Genomic DNA, 24,034 nt, shown 5'->3' on the forward strand with positions numbered 1-24,034 from the left:
AATCTGCGATTAATAAATGTTATGTTTCCTCCTGCTGTATTATTCAACCATTGCTTATTGTTATTTGCAAATTACTTTTTTCTGACAGTTTTAGAATTGAGAGAAGCAAAATTCTACCACCATTATACGTTAACTTTCAGTAGGCTCAAAGTTATTAACAAAATTGGCATATTATTCAACAGTGAGACCAAATTTCATAGACTAGTTGTTGCATTAGGTTTGGTTACTATAGTTTAGTATTGCATTTGACCATAAAAGTAGGGGGGGAAAAGTGTGTCAAAAGACGCTCCTTAAAACTTAAAAGTATATTTCCTGATAGTGATTTTGACTCGTAGGTCAGTTATAAATTATCAGTAATTGCTAAAGTGGGGCAGATGGAGATTGAGGAATTATGTCACATTAGCCATAATGCATCGCTTTGATTTTTTAAACATTCTTCATTATATTGATCTGTTTTAGGGCCCTGTTTTAGTGAGCGGTGTTTGGTCAGCTTGTGAAATTGCAAAGTTGGGCAATGTAGGAACAGATTCTCATCAGGTTATTTTTTCGCTGGGAGATACAATCATAGAAGATAGTTAAATAGCACAGAGGCAGGCCACCCAGTTTATCAAGTCTGGGATTGCCTTTTTTCCATATGAGTCAGTTCATCCAACCCCATTTATAATCAATTATCAAAATCTCTTCGCAAATAACATTTCTGAACTCCATTTCAACAACTCTTTTAATCTGTAAATTGCATTTACAACAGTCATAATGTCTAAAGAGGTCATCTATAATCTCCTCTAATTTATTGTGTGAATCTTTCAATTTGTGGTTTCTATTTAACATCTGGGGCGTCATTCTCCGACCCCCGCCAGGTTGGAGAATCGGCGGGGGCTGCCGTGAATCCCGCCCCCGCCGGTTGCCGAAGTCTCCGGCACCGGATATTCGGCGGGAGCGGGAATCGGGCCGCGCCGGTTGGCGGGCCCCCCCGCTGGATTCTCCGGCCCGGATGGGCCGAAGTCCCGCTGATAAATTGCCTGTCCCGCCGGCGTGGATTAAACCACCTTTTGAACAGCGGGACAAGGCGGCGTGGGCGGGCTCCGGGCTCCTGGGGGGGGCGCGGGGCGATCTGGCCCCGGGGGTGCCCCCACGGTGGCCTGGCCCGCAATCGGGACCCACCGATCCGCGGGCGGGCCTGTGCCGTGGGGGCACTCTTTCCCTTCCGCCTCCGCCACGGTCTCCACCATGGCGGAGGCGGAAGAGACTCCCTCCACTGCGCATGCGCGGGAAACTGTCAGCGGCCGCTGACGCTCCCGCGCATGCGCCGCCCCGATATGTCATTTCCGTGCCAGCTGGCGGGGCAACAAAGGCCATTTCTGCCAGCTGGCGGGGCGGAAATCCCTCCGGCGTCGGCCTAGCCCCTCAATGTTGGGGCTCGGCCCCCAAAGATGCGGAGCATTCTGCACCTTTGGGGCGGCGCGATGCCCGTCTGATTGGCGCCGTTTTGGGCGCCAGTCGGCGGACATCGCGACGTTTGGGGAGAATTTCGCCCCTGATCAACGGTAGCACAGGGGTTAGTACTGTTGGTTCACAGCGCCAGGGTCCCAGGTTCGATTCCCGCTTGGGTTACTGTCTGTGCAGAATCTGCACATTCTCTCTGTGTCTGCATGGGCTTCCTCCGGGTGCTCTGGTTTCCTCCCGTTGCATCGAGATGGAAATTGGCATAATTGTACTTAGTTACTGAATAGCAATGAAACAATTTAGTTTTTAAGTTTCTTTTGAAAACCCATTTTTTAAAGGTCATTAGACAACTCCATTTAACTCTTTTTACTGCCTCTTACAAAGTAGGGTGGTTCGCTGAGCTTCTTGACACATTGCTTTAATTTAATGCCCTTGTGCCTCTTGTGTTTTTCTTTTATTTCTTGATGACTGATGGTAACTTAATTATGTAAAAGAACTCATATGTTCCAGTCTTTTGTTATGTTAACTATTTTCTTACATGCAAAATTTACCCCACCCAAATAATGAATTCAATGTAATCATTCAACTTTGTGTTCCAGCATTATTAATTAGAAGCCTGAAGGCACAGGGGTGGTTTTCACATGTATGCTGATGCCACTTAGGCAGCACAGTAACACAGTGGGTAACACTGTTGCTTCACAGCGCCAGGTTCAATTCCCGCTTGAATCACTGCCTGTGTGGAGTCTGCACATTCTCCCCGTGTCTGTGTGGGTTTCTTGCGGGTGCTCCGGTTTCCTCCCACATGTCCCGAAAAACATGCTTGTTAGGTGTATTGGACATTCTGAATTCTCCCTCGGTGTACCCGATCAGGCGCCGGAGTGTGGCGACTAAGGGATTTTCACAGTAACTTCATTGCAGTGTTAATGTGAGCCTATTTGTGACAATAATAAAGATTATTATTATCATCTCACCACCTCCTCTCACGACTCCTCCACTGTTGCTAAATTATCAGATTGCTTATCTGACATCTAGTACTGGATGAACAGGAATTGCCTCCAATTAAATATTTGGAAGACTGAAGCCATTGATTTTGGGCACTGCTCCAAACTGTGTTCCCCAGCTGCTGATTCCACCCCTCTCTCTAGCAATAGCCGGAGATTCATCCAGTCTGTCCACAACCTTGGTGTGAATAGACTGAGTCTCTGACCTCATATTCACGTCATCACTAAGTCCACCTAGCCAAACTCCATAATCTGACTTCACCTCCATCTCAACTCATCTGCATTAATTCGTTACCTCGAGACTTGACTATTCCAATGCACTTCTAGTTGGTCTCCTTCATTCTCTACTCCGTAAACTTGAGGTCTTCCAAAATTCTGCTGCCTATGTATTTTCTCTCACAAGTACAGTTCCCCTAACATCCATGCACTAGCTGACCGACACTGGCTCCTGGTGGAGCAATGTCTTGATTTTAAAAGTACTCATTCTCATTTTCAAACCCCTCCATGTCCTCATCCCTCCCTAAGTCTTGAAATCACATCCACCTTCCTGCCTCTCTAGCCCCCTTTTCTCCTTTAAGACATGCCTTAAAACCTTTCTTTATGGTCATTGAACCAAATAACTAATAATAACAATCTTTATTATTATTTTTTTTAACAAACGTTTTATTGAGGTATTTCTTTGGCATTTTAACAGCAACAAAATCAACAACGTAAATAACAAGATAAATATATACATAATGCAGATTCCACCACCCTCCCCCGCAGGTCTTGCCATTACTTACCCCCCTAACCCACACTAATCTAACCCTCCCGCTTCCACCCCCCACCCCACCCTTTTTTGCTGACGATTAATTCTCTGCGAGTAAGTCGACTAATGGTTGCCACCTCCTGGCGAACCCCAGCAGAGACCTTCTAATGGCGAACTTAATTTTCTCCAGGCAGAGGAAGCCTGCCATGTCTGAAAGCCAGGTCTCCGATTTCGGGGGGTTTGAGCCCCTCCATGCCAGTAATATACACCTCCGGGCTACCAGGGAAGCAAAGGCCAGAACATCTGCTTCTTTTTCCTCCTGGATTCCCGGGTCCTGCGATACCCCAAAAATCGCCACTTCCGGACTCATTACCACCCTCGTATTTAATACCGTGGACATGGCGTCGGCGAACCCCTGCCAAAATCCCCTCAATTTTGGAAACCATGTGAACATGGTTTGCTGGCCCCCCCCCCCCCCCGCACACTTCGCACACCTATCCTCCACCCCAAAGAATCTGCTTATCTGGGCCACTGTCAAGTGAGCCCGGTGAACAACCTTAAATTGGATCAGGCTGAGGTTGCGGAATGTTGCGGTAGCATTGACCCTTCCTAACGCGTCCGCCCAAAGGCCCTCCACTATCCCCCCCACCCTCCCCCAGCTCCTCCTCCCACGTTCGCTTCAGCTCCTCTGTGTGCGTCTCCTATGAACCCATAAGCTCTTTATATATGTCCGAGACCCTCCCCTCCCCTATCCATCCTCTAGAGACCACCCTGTCCTGAATCCCCCTTAACAGCAGGAGTGGGAAGGTTGGTACCTGCTTCCGCAAAAAGTCCCGTACCTGTAAATATCTTCCAGCACCCTCATTATCGGGGAGCTACCTTCCAAGAACAAATCCCCCATCCTCTCAATCCCCGCTCTCCGCCAAATTCGGAACCCCCGTCCATCCTCCCCGGGGAAAACCGATGATTGTCACAGATTGGAGACCACACCGATGCCCCCTCTACTCCCACATGCTTCCTCCACTGCCACCACCACTGGACTGGTGGTGTACCGCGCCGCGGGAACGGCAGGGGCACCGTCACCAGTGCCCCTAAACTTGTGCCCTTACATGAAGCCGCCTCCATGCGTACCCACGCCGTCTCCCCCCCACCAGCCACCTCCTCACCATGGCTCTGTTAGCCGCCCAGTAGTAATTACTGAAATTCAGCAGCGCCAGCCCACCCTCTCCCCGATTCAGCTCGAGCATTGCCCTCTTCACCAATGAGGGCGTACCCCCCCACACACACACAAAGCCCACAATAATCTTATTAATCCGCTTAAAAAAGGACCGCGGGATGAAGATGGGAAGGCACTGGAAAACTAAAAGGAACCTCGGACGGACCGTCATTTTTACCGACTGCACCCTACCCGACAGAGACAACGGGAGCACATCCCATCTCCCCGTAAATCCTCCTTCATCTGGTCCACCAACCAGGCCAGGTTCAATTTGTGTAGCCTGTCCCAATCCCTCGCCACCTGAATACCCAAGTACCTAAAACTGTCCCCTATCACTCTAAACGGCAGTTCCCCTAGACGCCTCTCCTGACCTCTCGCCTAAACCACAAACAACTCGCTCTTCCCCATATTAAGCTTGTACCCCGAAAATCGGCCGAATTCTCCGAGAATTCCCATAATTTTCCCCATCCCCTCCATTGGGTCTGAGACATACAACAGCAAGTCACCCGCATACAACAAGACTCTGTGCTTTCCCCCCCCCCTCCCCCCAGACCAACCCCTTCCAGCCTCTTGAGGCCCTCAGAGCAATTGCCAGCGGCTCTATCACCAGCGCAAACAGCAGTGGGGAGAGGGGACATCCCTGTCTCGTCCCCCCTGTGTAGTCTGAAATATTCCGAAGTCGTCCTATTTCTCCGTACACTAGCTACCGGAACCCAGTACAGCAACCTAACCTAGTCAACAAAGCCCCTCCCAAACCCGAACCGCTCCAGCATCTCCCATAAGTAATCCCACTCTACCTGGTCGAAGGTTTTTTCCGCGTCCATCGCAACCACCACTTCAACTTCCCTACCTTCCGGGGGCATCATGATCACATTGAGCAACCTTTTTACATTGGCCCCAGCTGCCTACTCTTAACAAACCAGGTCTGGTCCTCCCCTATAACATCCGATACACAGTCCTCAATCCTAGAGGCCAGAATTTTGGCCAGAGGTTTGGCATCCACGTTCAACAAGGATATTGGCCTATAAGAACCGCACAGCTCCGGGTCCTTGTCCCTTTTCAAAATGAGCGAGATCATGGCCTGTGACATCGTCTGGGGTAAAACCCCTCTTTCCTTTGCCTTGTTAAAGACCTTCAACAGTACCGGCCCCAATATTCCAGACAACTTTTTAAAGAACTCGACTGGGTACCCGTCCGGCCCCAGGGCCTTCTCCGACTGCATGGCCTTCAAGCCCTCCACTATCTCCTCCAGCCCAACCGGGGCCCCCAGCCCTTCTACCAGCTCCCCATCCACCTTCGGGAAAGTCAGCCCATCCAAGAAGTGCCTCATCCCCTCCGGCCCCCCAGGGGTTTCCGATCTGTACAACCTATTATAAAAGTCCCGGAAGAACTTGCTCACCCCCGCCGAGTCCCCAAGTTCCCATCCCCGTCAGAAACTTTCCCTATTTCCCTCGCTGCCTCCCTCTTTCTGAGCTGCTGTGCAAGCATCCCACTGGCCTTCTCCCCGTGCTTGTAAATCACCCCGTTCACTTTCCTGAGCTGCTCCACTGCCCACCCTGTAGTTAACAAACCAAATTCCGCCTTCGGCCTCCGACGTTACCTTAGTAGCCCTGCCTCTGGAGCCTCCACATACCTCCTATCCACTCGTATAATCTCTCTTACCAGTTGGTCCGTTTCTGCCCTATCTGTCCTGTCCCTGTGAGCCCGGATCGAGATCGGCTCTCCTCTCAGCACTTCCTTCAGCGCTTCCCAGGCCACCGCTGCTGAGACCTCCCCCATGTCGTTTACCTGCAGGTAGTTCAGCATGCACTTCCTCAACCTCTCGCAGACTGCTTCGCTCGCCAACAGCCCCACAGCCAACCTCCATTGCGGACACTGCATACTATCCATACTGACCTGTAGGTCCACCCAGTGCGAAGCATGGTCTGAGATTGTAATCGCCGAATAACCCGTGTCCACCACCCCCGCCAACAGGGCCCTGCGCACAACAAAGAAATTTATCCAGGAATACACCTTGTGAATGTGGGAGAAGAAAGAAAATTCCGTGGCCCTCGGCTGCCTAAATCTCCACGGATCGACCCCCACCCCCCATCTGCTCCATGAACCCTTTCAGCTCCTTTGCCATTGCTGGCATCTTGCCCGTTCTTGAGCATGACCGGTCCAGACCTGGATCAATAACGGTGTTGAAATCCCCACCTATAATAAGCCTATACGAATCCAGGTCCGGAATCTTCCCCAGCACTCTCTTTATAAAATCCCCATCGTCCCAATTTGGCGCGTATACGTTGAAAATGAAATGAAAATGAAAATCACTTATTGTCACGAGTAGGCTTCAAATGAAGTTACTGTGAAAAGCCCCTTGTCGCCACATTCCAGCGCCTGTTCAGGGAGGCTGGTACGGGAATCGAACCGTGCTGCTGGCCTGCCTTGGTCTGCTTTCAAAGCCAGCGATTTAGCCCAGTGTGCTAAACCAGCCCCTGACCAGCACTACCTTCATCCCCTGAAGCCTGCCACTAACCATGATATATCGACCTCCCACATCCGAGACTATCTTCCCTACCTCAAACGCCACTTCGCCCCCGGACATTCCAGGTGACCAGCCTAGTTGGGGGCAAAGTGCCCCCACCCCCCCCTCACCGGTCAGCCATCTCCTTTCTTGGGCCCGCCTGTAGCCCATGCGCTGCACCTCCTCCAGCCTGCCCTAGGGGGGCCCCCACCCCCTCCCCCCTCAGTGTCCCTCCACCGAAGTCCCTCCCTCGTCAGCAGAACCCATCCCCCCCTTAGCGACGCTACTCTAAATCCCAACCCAGCTAATAAACTAAGCATATACACACCGCCCACTGTGCTTCTGTGAACTAGCTCACCCAGCTAGCTTGGTGACCCCCGCCTCTGGCGCCAAGAAGTCTCCCACCCATTGTTTCCTCGCTCCCCACCCCCCGCTCCTATAAACAAGTTCCCTCATCCAACAATCCCCAAACAAACAGCCCGCAGCAAGAAAACACAAAGAACAAAAGCATCACCCACCAAAACCCAGACAGGCACATCTCCATCCCACCAAAGTGCACAACAGTATAAACACACAAGATAAAACACAAAGTGAACATTACCAACATCTACCCTGAAAAAGAACCAAAAACTAAATGTTAAATCGACACTCTCTCTTCCCCCGCCCCCCCCCCCCCCTTTCCTTCTCCCCTAAACAGAGCTCCAAAAAAAAGACTGATACAAAGCAATACGAGAAGGCATGGTCCAATTTTAACAACAGAAAGAAAAAACACATCGGAAACCCCACCAACATTCCAAGGGGGTGAGAAGAAAAACAAACAAAACAAAAAAAAATAAACCCCCCAGAGAAAAACAGAAAAGGAAAAAGGGTCCAATATAGGCCAACATATTGTCACTGAGTCCAAAAGTTCTCACGCTCCCACCGGTCCTTTTCTTTTTTCATAGTCCAACACCTCATCGGGCGACTCAAAATAATGATGTTGGTCTTCATGCGTAACCCACAGGCACGCCAGGTACAGCAGACCAAACTTCACCTTCTTAAAGAAAATCGTCTTGACTTGATTGAAGCCTGCCCTCTTCCTCGCCACCTCCACACTCAGGTCCTGGTACACCCGCAGGATGTTACTATCCCACTTGCAACTCAGCGTGCACTTGGCCCACAACAGAATACATTCCTTGTCCAGGAACCTGTGGAATCTCACCACCATCGCCCTCGGAGGGTCCCCCGCTCGCGGCTTCCTGGCAAGCGCCCGGTACACCCTGTCCACCTCCAGCGGTCGGGGGAATGCTCCCTCCCCCAGCAGCTTTTCAAACATACCCGCCACGTATGCTCCAGCATCTGCTCCCTCCGGAAGCCCAACAATTCTTAGGTTCTGCCGGCGGGACCGGTTCTCAAGGTCCTCCACCTTCTCCAAGAGCCTTTTGTGCTGTTCCCGAAGCATCCCCACCTCCAGCTGCACTGCTGTTTGGTGCTCCTCTTGTTCCAGCAGCGCCGTCTCCACCTTCTGAATCGTCCGGTCCTGGGCGTCCAGTCTGCTCTCTAGGCGATCAATTGATTCTTTGATCGGGTCCAGGCATTCCCGCTTCTGTCTGGCGAAGCCATTCTGAATGGCCTGCATCATTGGGTCCGTTGAACGCTGCGCTGCCACCCAGGGGTCCGTCCCTCGGCCATACTGTCTCCCATTACAGCTTCAACACAGCTCGCTACTGGCTTCTTGTTTCTGCCTTTTTGCACACTTCTGATCCTTTTTTCCATAAACCAATGCGAGGAAACGGTGCCCAACTGCCTCAACCTACAAATTTTCCATTTGAAACCGGAAAAATGTCCAGGGGAAAGGTCCAAAAGTCCAACCAGAGCGGGAGCCACCAAATGTGTGACTTACTCCTCCATAGCCGCCACCGGAAATCAACAATCTTTATTATTGTCACAAGTAGGCTTACATTAACACTTCAATGAAGTTACTGTGAAAATCCCCTAGTCGCCACACTCGGGCGCCTGTTCGGGTTCACTGAGGGAGAATTCAGAATGTCCAATTCACCTAACAAGCACGTCTTTCAGGACTTGTAGGAGGAAACGGGAGCACCCAGAGGAAACCCACACAGACACTGAGAGAATGTGCAGACTCTGCACAGACAGTGACCCAAGCCAGTAATCGAAACCGGCTCCCTGGTGCTGTGAAGCAGCAGTGCTAACCACTGTGCTACATGGTGCCCTGTATAAAGCTTACTTATGGGGCTCTGTATTATACTTTGTTTTATGATGCCCCGTGAAATGGTTTGGAATATCTTTCTTATTACACTTTAGAAATACAAGGCATGGTAGCTGTCAGAAATTAAGCTTTCGCTGCAGCCTTCAGAACTATTGTTGCTCTTACCTGAAATAATTTCTTAACTTTATCTTTAACTGGGCAGCACAGTGGCGCAGTGGTTAGCACTGCAGTCTCACGGAGCCGAGGTCCCAGGTTCGATCCCGGCTCTGGGTCACTGTCCGTGTGGAGTTTGCACATTCTCCCTGTGTTCGCGTGGGTTTCGCCCCCACAACCCAAAGATGTGCAAGGTAGGTGGATTGAACATGCTAAATTGCCCCTTAATTGGAAAAAAATGAATTGGGTACTCTAAAATTTTTTTAAAACTTTATCTTTAACTTGATTTTGTGCCTTTGCCCACTATTTTTAATGTGTTGGTTACTTTTTTCAGGGACCAGTCCAATGTAAGGAGAATGCACACAGCAGTAAAGCTGAACGAAGTTATTGTAAATAGGTCCCATGATGCCAAACTGGTTTTGCTAAACATGCCTGGACCACCAAAAAACCAAGATGGAGATGAGAACTGTATCCTTTACCAAACATTTTTTCTGCAAATAGCCTTGCTAGAATAGTTAGTCAAAAGATGAAGAATGGCAATATTCCAGTAAAGTGCACGACAGTAACTTTTTATGACAATCAAAGCTTACCCCAGACCTGTAACTTATAACATCAGAATAATTTTTAGTATTTATTTAGATGTGAGAAGATTTTCTAAATAATTATGTTGACATGTTTTTCCAGCTTGAATTGACCTTTTCTCTCCCTCTCACAAAGCTAGGTCCACAATTTTAAATTCAGGACATTGAAATAGGTACTATATATTTAACCTTTGTTCCACTCTGGCTGCTCATCCAGATAAAGTGTGCCAAGCTTGTTTTCAAGAATGTTTGTTTTTAGTTTAACTAAAATTTATGCTCATCAGAACTGCTGATGTCAGTGCCAGGGAATGTTGTTCTTGTTTCCCTAACTTCGAGCATTCAGTGTCCACTTTTATTCACTTTTCTCAACTCAAGAAATCAAAAGTGAAACTGCTTGTACTCAATTCAACAACCTGTATTCAGGTCAACTTCAGTAGGGCATCATACACTGCTACTAGTTAAAACAATTTTACTGATTACACTGCTATCTTTTCAGTTCCTGACCATGCCATTTCTACTTCTATCCATGGGTTTATTTAAAGTAGATTTAGATGCGATCATTAAAATTGTACTTTAATTTGGGAGTGATATCTTGATCTAACTCCAGGCAAGTGGTGTTCATAAGATGTAGGAGCAGAATTAGACCATTCGGCTCCTCGGCTCTGCCCTGTCATTCGATCATGGCTGAAATGTTCCTCATCTGTTACCTCGAATGCTACAGACCAAGAGCTGGATAGCGAAATCAGCCAGAGCATCTCCTCCGTAGAACATATGAACTAAGAGCCAGGAGTAGGCAATTTAGCCTCCCAAGCCTAAACACCTTCAATGTGATCATGGCTGATCCCATCATGACCTCAACTCCATTGTCCTGTCCATTCTCCATAACCCTTCAACCCATTTCCAATGAAAAGTCTGTCTAACTCCTTCTTAAATTTACTCACTGTCCCAACATCCACTGCACTCTGGGGTAGCGAATTTCCAAAGTGTGAGACCAGATAGTTATTATCGCAGAGCACATTATTCACATTGGTTGCAGTATAACTCTGGATGTAAAATCACATCAGGGTACCTGGGGAAATTTTAAAATTTCTATTGAATCGTTTTGCTATTGTGAGGAAAATGAAATTTCCTGCTGCTCCCTTCCTACATCAGTATTTGGGTAACTTCATTGCTAAGATCAATCTGATGTAGTCTGCATGGTAAATTGTCTACCAATTTCACATTGCAGTCCACATATAACATTGTGTCAGCAGTACAAGTTCACTTTTACGTGTCAACTTGCATTGATCTGTAGCAGTGTTTTGGTATGAACATTGAGTTAGGATGTCAACATTCATTCCATGCACTATTTTTCACAAAAGGATACTTTCATCCTTTTAATTTGACTTAAATCTAAATACCAGTTGTCAAAGCAAAGTTAGTCCACTACATCGTTCAGTGTCTCTTATGGCATGTAGGGAGGAGGCTGAGGCACAAGACCGTGCCTCTAATCTACTCCAGTTTGATTTCGGGACAGACGACCATTGTAGGAGTTCCTGCATTTTGGCAGCCCAGTAACAAAACTTTAGATTGGGGAGGGCCAAGCCTCCCGATCCTCTGTCTCTGAAGCAGAGCGCTGCGGACTCTTACCTGCCCAGACAAATGCCGATATTAATTTGTTGACTGTAATAAAAAATGCTTTGGGTTAAAAATAAAAATGGGGCTATTTTGAAATAAGAACAAAAACCTAGGTAGCACATCCACCTTAACAGTTTGGATTCTGCCCGTTAGAGTCGGGAGGAAGTTAGTTCATCTCGAAGTCCATTTTGATCATGCTGATGAGGCTTGAAAAGTTCAGATTTTAGAGTAAGTCCCAGTTATGGGCCACACGGATCCCCAGATATTGAAAATTAGAGGGCGAGAGGCGAAATGGCAGCAAACCAAGCCGAGCCCCTTCTGGCCATTGAGTTCACTGGGAAACACTCACTTTTACTGACATTTAATTTATCGCGTGAGAATATGCCAAATATTGTGAGAATCTTCATGTTTTCTATTGAGGAGACCGGATCCGTAATATATAGAAGTAGGTAATTTGTGTATTGTGAGATCCGGTGCCCTTCCCCCTTTCAGTGTACCCCCCTCCATCCCTCTGACGACATCAATGCTATTGCTGGAGGTTAAATGACCAAACACGAAGAGCAATGGAGAAAGGGGCAGCCCTGTCTAATGCCTCTACCAAATGGAAAGTATTGGTAGGAGGTCATATTTGTACGGATGTTGGCTTTCGGGGAATTGTACATCAAATGAACTCAAGAGGAGAATTTGAGGCCAAAACTGAATCTATCGAAGATCTCAAAAAGATAGTTCCATTCCACCCTAAGGGAGTGGGATAGCTTGATCTTGGTTTCGGACAAAGCTCGGCACAACATCAAGGGCCGAAGGGCCTGTTCTGTGCTGTACTGTTCTATGTTCAAGTAAAATCTCTGAAATTGTGTGCTATGGTTTCAGAGCTTCTACCTGTTGAAAGCATCTGTCTGTTGTTTTAGTATTTTCACCTTGAACTCCCCCAATATTTCTCGTGGAGTATCTTCATTAAAGCTTTGCTTTTGTTTTCAGACAGCAAATGTGTGCTTTGAAGTTCAATTAAGGAAGCAAAATAAACCAGGTATTAGTGGCGGAAGCTCCAGAAGAGTCACAACATAAATGACAGCTTCTCTTGGGGTTATGGATCTTTCATTGTGGAATGCTTTGTTTGGTGGGGTTGTTGATCCAGTGAAGTTTGGCAAGCAAGGAAAGTCCCAAGGCCTTTTATACATAAGGAACAAGAGGGTAGGTAGGGAAAGAGTAGACCTACTCAAGGACAAAGGAGTGAAGTTATGCGTGGAGTCCGAGGAAGTGGGAGAGATTCTTAATGAGTACTTTGCATCAGTATTCACCAAGGAGAGGGACATGACGGATGTTGAGATTAGGGATGGGTGTGTAAATACTCACCCATCCCTAATGCCAACATAATGAAGGAGGAAGTGTTGGATATCTTAAAATGCATTAAGGTAGACATGTCCCTTGGGCCGGATGGGATATATCCCAGGTTACTGTAGGAGGCAAGAGAGGAAATAGCTGGGGCCTTAACAGAGGTGACAAAATTAATTGATGAGGGAAAGGCTGTGGATGTCGTCTACATGGACTTTAAGGTGTTTGATAAGACCCCTCATGGCAGACTGGTACAAAACGTAAAGCTGTATGGGATTCGGGGTGTGCTAGATCAGTGTTTTTCAAACATTCTGCCTGGGACCCGTTTTTGCCAACCGGCCATCTTTTGGGGCCCACACTGGCTGACCATTGTGACCCATACTGGCTGACCTATGCGACCTACACCGGCTGACCTTTGCGACCCATTATTTTCACTTACCTTTAATGTGACAGATGAGCATGCTTGGTCCTCATGATCTTACTTGATTTGTTATTCTGTGTACATTTCTGATAATGACTTCCACTGATGATTTAAGATCTCACTGCATCGGTTGAAAAAAATTGCGATGTTTGTCCTCAAACTCGTCATGTTTAGTCTTCAAATGTCTCTGAAGTTTTGAGGGTTTTAAACTTTCATTTACCAGTACATCACTGCATAGAACACAGATGAACTCTGAATCCTGATTTGCAGTGAAACAATTAATAACCCACAACTCAAGTAATAATTTTTATGCTGCTTTTGTCCTGTTTTCAGCTCCTTCTTCATGCATTGTTCATTCGACTCCCAGGAGTTTACACCAGCACTGCTGGCAGCTGTAAAATGCAGGAATCTCTCTCGCTCCCAGAAGAAGTGACGTCAGCGTATAGGGCATATGACCTGAACTCTGCCGCCGCTTCCTGTGGGAGGAGCCCCTTGATTGCTGACAAAAACTGGCCCTGGTCAGCGCACTGACGTCAGGAGGCGATGTTCCACCCCCCCCCCCCCCGGGCTCCCGGCCTGCGCATTGCTTGATGCGGCACGCATGCACGGGATGGCCGGCAATCCCAAAAGTCCGTCGCTACCAGCATTTTAAAAAGCCGGTCGTAGCAGTTGCCGTTCCTCCTGCGATCGGGAACACCGCGACCGAGCGCCGCGACCCTCCCAAAACCTGCCTGCGACCCACCCGTGCGTCCCAACCCTGAATTTGAAAACCCCTGTGCTAGCTAGGTGGATAAAGAACTGGCTGGCAAACAGGAGGCAGAGAGTAACAGTGGAAGGGAGTTTTTCAGAATAGAGATCTGTAACAAATGGTGTTCCACAGGGATTAGTGCTGGGACCACTGTTTGTAATATATATAAGTCATCTGGAGGAAAATGTAGATGGTCTGATTAGCAAGTTTGCTGATGGCACTAAGATAGGTGGAGTTGCAGATTGTGAAGGGGACTGTTAGAGAATACAGCAGAATATAAATAGATTGGAGAGTTGGGCAGAAATAGGCAGATGGAGTTCAATCCAGACAAATGCGAGGTGTTCCATTTTGGAAGATCAAATTCAGGTGTGAATATAGTAAATGGCAGAACCCTTAGGAGCACTGACATACAGAGGGATCTGGGCGTTCAGGTCCATAGTTCCATAGAAGTGGCAAAGCAGGTGAATAAGGTGGTCAAGAAGGCATGCTCGCCTTCATTGGCCAGAGCATTGAGTACAAGAGTTGGCAGGTCATGTTACAGCTGTATAAAAGTTTTGTTAGGCCACATTTGGAATATTGCATGCAGTTCTGGTCACCACACTACCAGAAGGATGTGGATGTTAGAAGGTTTACCAGGGTGTTGCCTGGTCTGGATGGTGTTAGCTAGGAGGAGAGGTTGAATAAACTCGGATTGTTTTTGTTGGAAAGACGGAGACTGAGGGGAAACCTGATTGAGGTCTACAAAATAACGAGAGGTATAGACAGGGTGAATAGTCGGAAGCTATTTCCCAGGGTGGAAGACTCAATTGCAAGGGGGTTGAAGGTGAGAGGGGAAAAGTTTAGGGAAGAAATGCGGAGAACGTTTTTCACACAAGAGGGTGGTGGGTGCCTGGAACGCGTTGCCCGTGGAGGTGGTGGAGGCAGGCACGATAGCCACGTTTATGATGTATCTTGACAGACACATGAAAGGGCAGGGACTGGAGGGATACAGATTGGGCAATAAATAATAGGTCTAAATAAGAAATCTGGATCAGCGCAGGCTTGGTGGGCCGAAGGGCCTGTTCCTGTGCTGTAATGTTCTTTGAATCTACCTTATCAAGTTACCCTGTATCTCATGTGCATCTTCCTACTTTATAAGTCCCCCATGTGGGACCTTGCCAAAGGCTTTGCTAAAATCCATATAACTACATCAACTACATGAGCCTCTTCTAACGTACCTGGTCACCTCTAAATTCAGTCAAATTTGTTGGGCATTACCTTGCTCCTGCAAAGCCATGCTGACTATTCCTGATCAAACCTTGTCTCCCCAAGTGGAGATAGAGGGCGGGATTCTCCGACCCTCCGCACCAGAATCGCGCTTAGCGCGGGGGCGGAGAATAGCCGTTCATGCCGGAAATCCGGCCCTTCCGCAATTCTCCACGGACCCGCCAGTTGCGCGCGCGCAGACGACACAGCCACTGCAGCGATTCTCCGCGGTCGACTGGCCGAACTCCCGCCGGCGTGGTTTACATCTGGTACCACCCGGTGGGAGCTCGGACCCAAGGCCGCGGTGGCGGCACTGGTGAGGGGCGAGGGGAATCTGACTTCGGGGGGAGCCTCAGCGATGGCCAGGCCGCCGCGATCTGGGAGGGACCTACCTTACTGTACGCGGGCCCACTGGGTGGCTCCGCCATGTCTGCGGCTCCCGCACCGAGGTGGGCCACCACGCGCATGCGCGGACCCGCTTGCGGCCGCCGTGCGCATGCGTGGCCGTGCAGTCTGGACAGCAGGGCCCAGCCAGAGCCGTGGGACGCATGCCGGGGCCCTGCTAGCCCCCTGGAAAACAGAGAATCACCCCGGACTTTCGAGGAAAAAGTCCAGAGTGATTTCTCACCCGTTTTCCGGCGTGCGTGGGGACTTAGTCCCCAAAAGGGAGAAGCCCGCCCAGATTCTCTCCTTCAGAATTTTCTCCAATACTTTCTCTACCACTGACGTGGGACTCACTGGTCTGCAGTTCCCTGGCTTAACTCTACAACACTTCTTAAATAGTGGAAACACATTAGCTGTTCTCCAGTTCTCTGGCACCTCCCCTGTGGCCAGAGAGGGATTAAAAATTTGGGTCAGAGCCCCTGCAATCTCCAACCCTGCCTCCCCCAGCAGCCTGGGACACAATTCATCTGGACTTGGAGATTTGTCCACTTTTAAGCCCGCCAACACCTCCAATACCTTGTCACTCCCTATGTCAATTTGCTCAAGAACCTCACAGTCTCTCTCCCTGAGTCCCATACCTACATCCTTATTCTGTTGGGTGGAGACAGATGTGAAGTATTCGTTCAACGCCCACCAGTCCTCTGGCTCCACCCAAAGATTGTCCCTAATGGGCCCTACTCTTTACCTGATTATCCTCTTCCCATTGATATATTTAGGGATTTTCCCTACTTTTGCCAGCCAGAGTTTTCTCATCTCCTCTTTGTTCTCCTAATTGCTTTCTTAAGCTCCAACATGCACTTCCTGTACTCCACTAATACCTCTGCTGATTTGCCCTCTTGTACTTGCTAAAAGCCTCTCCGTTGCTTCTCATTCTATCCTGAATATCTCTGGTCATCCATGGTTCTCTGGGCTTGTTACTCCTTCCTATCACCCAAGAGGGAAATTGTTAGGCCAGCACTCTCCCCCTTTTCTTTTTGAATGACCCCCATTGCTCCTCTAGATTTTGCCACAAGTAACTCTTCCCAGTCTACCTTGGCCAGATCCTGCCTTGTTTCACTAAAATCCGTCCACCCCTCATCCAAAACTTTTTTTTTTTTTTTTTGTCACTTGTCTATTTCTTTGTCCGTAACAAGCTTAAATTGTACCATGTTGTGGTCACTATTACTAAAATGCTCCCCCATTGGGCAGGACAAACAAGGCAAGGAAATACATGATGAACGGCAGGACCCTGGGAACACTGAGGATCAGAGGAACCTTGGTGTGCATGTGCACCGGTCCCTTAGGTAGAAAGGCAGGTGGTTAAAATGTTTAAGAAGGCATATGGTACAACTTGCTTTTATTAACTGAGATATAAAGTTTAAGAGCAGGAAGGTTATGCTGGAACTGTATAGTGTTGGCTAGGCCATGTCTACAGTTTTGTGTACAGTTCTGGAATTCACATTACAGGAGGGATGTGTTAACACTGGAAATGGTGCAGCGGAGATTTAACACAATGTTGCCTAGGCTGGAGAGTTTTAGTCATAAAGAGAGATTGGATAGAATGGGGTTAATTTTCCTTGGAGCAGAGGAGACTGAGACGGGACATGATTGAGATGTATAAAATTATGAGGGGCATCGATAGAGTCGACAGAAAGAAACCTTTCCCCTTGGTGGCGGGATCAATGACCGGGGACATAGGTTTAAGGTAAGGGACAGGAGGTTTAGAGGGAATGTGAGGAAAAGCCTTTTCACCCAGAGTGTGGTGGAAGTCTGGAACTCATTGCCTGAAAGGGTGGTGCAGGCAGAGACCCTCATAACATTTAGGAAGTATTTAGATGTGAACTTGCGATGCTAAGTTTTACAAAGCTATGGGCCAAGCGCTGGGCAATGGGATTAGAACAGATAGGTGGTTGTTTTTGACCGATGCAGACGTGATGGGCCGAAGGGCCTTTTCTGTGCTGTAGATCTCTATGACTCCTCTCTTTTACCCCCTTCTCTGTTTCACCTGAAGATTCTGTATCCTGGGATGTTGAGCTACCAATCCTGCCCCTCCTTCAACCACTCCATGATGGCTACGAAATCATAATTTCACATGTCCATCCTCACCCTTAATGCATCCGTTTTACCTGTAATAGCCATGACATTAAAGTAGAAGCCATGCAGCTTTGCCTTACTCCCTTGAAACTTAATATAGCTGTATTCCCTCTGACTTGATTGCATTACTGTATTATGCTGTGTCCCTGTTCTGCTGATCTATTTCATATAGTAATCCATTCAATGCAGTAAGGAGTGCCCACGGTTTACATTTAGGACATAATCTTAGCCATCACTATGTATTGTCCATTCATGCGTCCAATGTGAACCATTTTTTCTGTGTCAATTCTTTGTGCAATCCAATTGGTCCCGTTCCTCTTCTCTTTGTTTATGTTCCAGCAATTATTTTTCAAATGTTTTGCTTTTCAATCCACATCTTTCTTGCAACTATGTTTGAATCTCTCCAACCTGGTCAAAGTGACACATTACATAATCATTGACTGTGATACATAATCCTTCCCCACTACCCCCAACTTCTCTCTAGTCAACTAAATCAGAATGTTCCAATGCCTATTTCCCACTATCCAGATTGGTGGGAGCCCATGCTTGATTCAACTCAGTGGCCAGAACATTTCCAGAAACTATTTATCTTTCTCTTCCACCACCACCACTCCCCTACTCAAAACACATATATCCTGGACCATTACAGTAGGGTCCATTGAGGATCTATCCTTGGTCCTTACACGAGTCAGCATCTACATGAACGCTGACAGAGATCAGCCGTATCTCTGTCAATCTGGCTAATGTGATATTGGACAGTTGCATAACATCCAGTCTTAGATTAGACCCATTTTGCTTAAGTTGAATATGGAGAAAATCAAAGCAATGATCTTTGGCTTCCACTGCAAGCTCTGTTGCCTTGGTCCTGATTCAGTTCAATATATTTAGTTGAACCTGCCTTCAGTCTCCACGTACAATTTGACTCCGAGCTGAAAAAGCCAATAATCTCTCTGTGCAAAGATGGCCCCCTCCTTCCACCTCTGACATCACCCACCTCCATCGTTATATCCCCTCACCTGCACCTGAAATCAACATGCAGATTCGACTATTCCAGTGTTTTCCTTGCTTGTCTCCCATCATACTATGTAAATTAATCTCACCAAGCATTTCCTGCCAGTAATATACTCTGCTCCAAGTGCTACTTGCCTATTGTCCCTTGGTTCGCTGACTCCCAATGGCATTCAGTCCCCCAACATCGTGAATGTAAAACACACTTCCTTTTATTTAAATCTATTCATATTCTCTCCACTTCCTGTTTCTAAAATCTCCTTCAGGCCTACAATTCCCCGTTTCCACCAAACTCTCTTTCCATATCTCTGGTTTATCGTCCCAATTCTCCCCAGTACTTTTTTCCATTATTTCATGGGATACGGACTTCACTGAAAGAACAGCATTATTGCCCATCCCTAATCCCCCTTCAGAAGGTGGTGGTGAACCAACTTCTCAACACTGTTGTCACTTAGAGCGACCCAGGGTTTTGACTCCATGACATTGAAGGAACAACAATATATTTGCAGGTTTGGAGAGGGAAAATAGATGCAGTAGTGTTCCCATTAATTCCAGCCCTTGTCAATCCAGGCTGTGGAGATTGGGGGCTTAAGATATGCAATCATCCAGGCGAATGGAGAGTATTCTATCACATGCCTGCCTTGTCGCAGATTGAAAGGTTGTGAAGAATTAGGAGATAAGTCAATAACCACAGAATTTACATCTTCTGACCTCCTCTTGTGACTGGAGTATTTATATGGCTGTTCGTGTTGAATTTCTGGTCAATGGTGAAGATCCCTCCCCTGGAATGTCAATGGTGAGGGATACAGTGTTGGTAATGCTATTGAATGCAAGGGGAAGTTTATAGACTCTCTGTTGTTAGAGATGCGCTTTGCCTGGCACTTATGTAACACAAATGTTACTTGTAGCTTATCAGTCCAAGCCTGAATTTTGCTCAGGTCTTGTGCATGTGGGTGTTGACTGCTTCGTTATCTGAGGAGTTGCAAATAGAATTAAGCGCTGCATAATCATCAGCGAACATGAGGTCATTGATGAAGGATCTGACAATGGTTGTGCCTGGAATACTGCCATGAGGAACTCCTGCAGGAATCTCCTGAGTGCACAAGATAGGGAAGTTACACTAAGAGTCATCCTCTTTAGATCATGAATGCTAATATCCTTCCGAGCTTCTTAGATGAGGTTGCCTAGAAATACAAAAATGCTAAATTATCTGCACCTTAAAGCACACTGCCAATATACATTAATATAATGGACAGTGATTTCCAATGGACTGTGTTATCAATTATCCTTGACACACTGTTTGCAGATATGGAATTTCTGGAGGTACTTACAGAAGGTCTGGAGAGGGTACTGCTGGTACGAGGTGGTGGTTGTGAAGTCATCACAATTTACTCTTGAACATGACTCCCTTCTGAAGACGTATGTGGTGGAAACCTGACTGCAGAAGACATTCCAGACACTTGTGTGCTAATAAGCACTCCTTTTGTTGGTCAGTCATTCAGACAAAGATTCCCATGGCTCATCATCCAAGCCCAGTGCTCTTGAGGCATTAAATGCTGTTCCAGCACATGCATCTGCAGTATATGCAAACACTAATAAGATGTAACATTTGTTACAGATGGAAACGCAGAAGAAAGATTTTGTGAAAAGTATACTAGTCTTACCCTAGAATAAGCTTGGATTTTGGGTTTGGAATCCATGCCTGGAGAATCAGTATTGAGCTTTGCACTGCTTTTTATGGTCAGTTAAGAATACATTTATTGAAATGAGCTGCTATGGCAGCTCAATTGTAATACAGCCATATACTATTATATGTAAGGACACAACATGTGCTGTCTCCAACACTACATCCACTGCTTTGCAGAATATGGATTTTAAGATACTTGGCAAGTTTTGACTGTTTGGATAGCTTTTAACAGTGTTTTTCACAGTAGACACTAATTATGAAAATAGTGGGATCCTAACTATCTCGCGTATCTTCCAAGGCTTGTGATTGTGTAATTGGCAAAAAAAAAGTATTTATTTTGGTATTTATTATTTTCCATATTGTCCAGAATAAAAAGCACTACATGGCTTTTCTTGTAGTATTACTGAAAAAAATTAGGACCATCAATTGGTGGACCACATTTTTAAATAAATATACTGCAGCCTCATTCGCAGTGTCCAGAATTGGTATCCCAGCCACAGTAAGCTTGTAATTGCACAAGAAAATGAGCTGCTATGTTCGATTGAACATTTTTGCAAAACTATTGTCAGCTGTTAAATTATTCTACTAGTTTGGAGCTTTTCCTTTACCATAATGTGCTTTTGTTTACCATATTCAAAGTCAAACAAAATGTTATTTTTCTCAATAAAGCACTGTATAAGGTTTCTCAAACCTGACTTTGTTTCCATATCAAAACCGTTTCTTGTTAGCCAAGTGGCATTGGTCATGTGTTTTGAGGTCTGGTATCACGTAATTTTCAAATTCACAAGCCATGTGATAGGTTTATAATCTTGGATAAAGCAGTCGAGTGCAAACCAATTCAGAAAAATGAATTAGTCGTGTGTCCTATTGTCTTTTTCATTGCATCGGTGGAGCATGGTCATTTACACTGGGGGTCGATTCTCCAGCTGCGATGCACCCAGCGCAAATCCCGTTATGTCGGGAAAATTACAGGAGAGGCCCGAAATGGAATTTGCACCCAGAGCAAAACAGTTTCTGATGATCCTGGTCCGCTCCAGCTGGTATAATCAGGACCCTGCCCAAAAAGGGCTCCCGGGATTCTCCCGCCCCCAGCAGCTCGTCACCCAGACACAAATCACTACTGGTCCTTAAGAGCAGGGGGCCGAAATTCCGGGTGCGGCTATGCAGAGCTAGGTCGCATGTTCGGTAGCTCCCGCTTGGAACGGACTTTTGGGCTCTTTACAGGGCCCCCACGGCATTTGTTTGACATTTCCCGGTGTGGGAAAAAGACTGCAACATTCCCCCGACAGTGTACCCCAGGGATGGTACGTCTCTTGGTTACCAGACCCAGCAGAAACAGTAAAAAGTTTGGCTGTAACTGCAGGATAAACAGAGCCTCTGCCAGCATGCAGGCAGGGGAAGGGCAAGCTTAAAGCTGCAAGCTGACTTGAGGGCCTTTATTAAAGGTGAATTCTAGCAGCAGAGGGAACAACTGTGAAAAGATCTACCAAGGCCACTGAAGAAGCGGGGGCGAGGCTTCCGGTGGCGGCCATGGAGGAGTAGGTCGCGCATTCGGCACCTCGCGTCTGAAACGGACTCTCAGACCTTATTCAGGAGTTTCCACAGACGTTTTGGGGCAGATTGGTGAAGCGAACACTGCCAAAAGGATTCCCTCTCGAGACTTCCGGTTGTGGCTATGCGGAGCTAAGTCGCACATTCGGCGGCTCCTGCAAAAACTGACTTTTGGGCTCTTTTCAGGGCCCCCAAGGGCACTGTTTCGACGTTTCCTGGTGTGGGAAGGAGTTAATAATTGCTCCCCGTCAGTATATGGCTTTAACTAGGAGCGGGGCGACAAAAAAGGTGGTGGTGGACCAGAAGAAGGGAGGGAAGAAGGACAAAATGGCGGTGGGCGGAGACCAGGCAGCGTGGAGGCAGTGGGCGGAGGAGCAACAGGAGGGTATCCAGCGCTGCCTCAAGAGAGATTAAAACGGACCTACTAGAGCCGATGAAGGCTTCTATTGATAAGCTGCTGGAGACACAGACGGCCCAGCGGGTGGCGATCCGAGAGGCTCGACAAAAGATCTCTGACAATGAGGACGAGATCTTAGGCCTGGCGGTAATGGTGGAGGCGCACGAGGCGCTCCACAAGAAATGGCAGGAGCGGTTCGAGGAGATGGAGAATCGGTCGAGGCAGAAGAATCTGCAGATTCTGGGCCTCCTGGAGGGGCCGGACGTGGGGGCCTATGTGGTCACCATGTTGAACTCGCTGATGGGAGCGGGGTCCTTCCAGGGGTCCCTGGAGCTGGAAGGGGCCCATAGAGTGTTGGCGAGGAGGCCCAAGGCTAACGAGCGGTGCTGGTGCGGTTCCATCGGTTCGTCGATCGGGAGTGTGTGCTCAGGTGGGCCAAGAAGGAGAGGGGCAGCAGGTGGGAGAACGCGGAGGTTCGGATATATCAGGACTGGAGTGCGGAGGTGGCGAAGAGGAGGGCCGGGTACAATCGAGCGAAGGCGGTGCTGCACAGGAAGGGGGTGAAGTTTGGCATGTTGCAGCCGGCGCGACTGTGGGTTACCTACAAGGACCGGCACCATTATTTTGATTCTCTGGAGGAGGCGTGGGCCTTTGTTCAGGCCGAGAAGCTGGACACAGACTGAGCGTCGGGATGGGCGATTGGGGACTGCGGTGGATATGTTATACCTATTTTTGGTTTGGAGGGGATGGGGGGCCTTTGCATTGTTTTGGGTTTCTTTTTCTCTGTGTTTTTCTCTTTCGGGTTGGGGAGGGTGGATGGGGCGGGTTGGGCACTGTTTTGGTTGGTGGCAGGGCCTGGTAAGTGGAGAGCACACGGGCTTTTTTCCCGCGCCGAAGACTGGGCGGGGGGGGGGAAGCGAGGATTGTTTCCCGCGCTTAGAACGGAGGGGGGAGGGGGAGAGCCTGTGGATGGGGAGCGGTAGAGGAGGGCGTGCCACACAATGTGAGGAGTCGAAGGGGAGGCGGGAGTAGCCGGGGGCAGCAGGAGTCAGCTGACTTGCGGAAGTGCAATGGGGGGAGTGAACCAGCTAGGATGGGTCCTAACCGGGGGGGGGGGGGGGGGGCACGGGGGAATCGCGTTGCTGCTGCTAAGGTCAAGGAGGAGCTGGAGCGAGTGGGGGGGTTCGAGGCGGGGGTATGCCGCTGTGGGGAACGGGCCGGGTGTGGGGTGCGGGTGCGTGGCTGGCCGAGGAGGGGTCATGGCTAGTCGGCGGGGGAGGAGGGCGGGTAGCCCCCTGATCTGGCTGATAACCTGGAATGTAAGGGGACTGAATGGGCCGGTTAAGCGGGCCCGCGTGTTCGCGCACCTGAAGGGGCTCGAGGCGGCTGTGGTTATGCTCCAGGAGACACACCTGAAGGTGGCAGACCAGGTAAGACTGAGGAAAGGGTGGGTAGGTCAGGTGTTTCATTCGGGGCTAGATGCCAAAAATCAAGGGGTGGCGATCTTGGTGGGAAAGAAGGTGTCATTCGAGGCGTCGAGCATTGTGGCAGATAATGGCGGTAGGTACATAATGGTAAGTGGTAAGTTGCAGGGAGAGAGGGTGGTACTGGTCAATGTGTATGCACCGAACTGGGACGATGCGGGTTTTATGCG

The 24,034-nt window shown here is 48.2% G+C and overlaps 1 protein-coding gene across 2 annotated transcripts in view; it reads left to right on the plus strand.

The window, feature by feature from the left end:
• slc12a4 (solute carrier family 12 member 4) overlaps positions 1 to 21,122 on the plus strand; it is a 231,030-nt gene extending 209,908 nt beyond the window's left edge. For both annotated transcript variants that reach the window (XM_072518277.1, XM_072518278.1), the window contains exons 23-24: positions 9,611 to 9,744; positions 20,052 to 21,122. In XM_072518277.1, the coding sequence (XP_072374378.1) occupies positions 9,611 to 9,744; positions 20,052 to 20,143 (226 nt within the window). In that variant the 3' untranslated portion in view covers positions 20,144 to 21,122. The remainder of the gene's footprint in view (positions 1 to 9,610; positions 9,745 to 20,051) is intronic.
• Positions 21,123 to 24,034: the final 2,912 nt, after the last annotated feature.

The sequence above is a fragment of the Scyliorhinus torazame genome, chromosome 10 (genome assembly GCF_047496885.1).
Source record: "Scyliorhinus torazame isolate Kashiwa2021f chromosome 10, sScyTor2.1, whole genome shotgun sequence".
NCBI classification, from domain to species: Eukaryota; Metazoa; Chordata; class Chondrichthyes; order Carcharhiniformes; family Scyliorhinidae; genus Scyliorhinus; species Scyliorhinus torazame.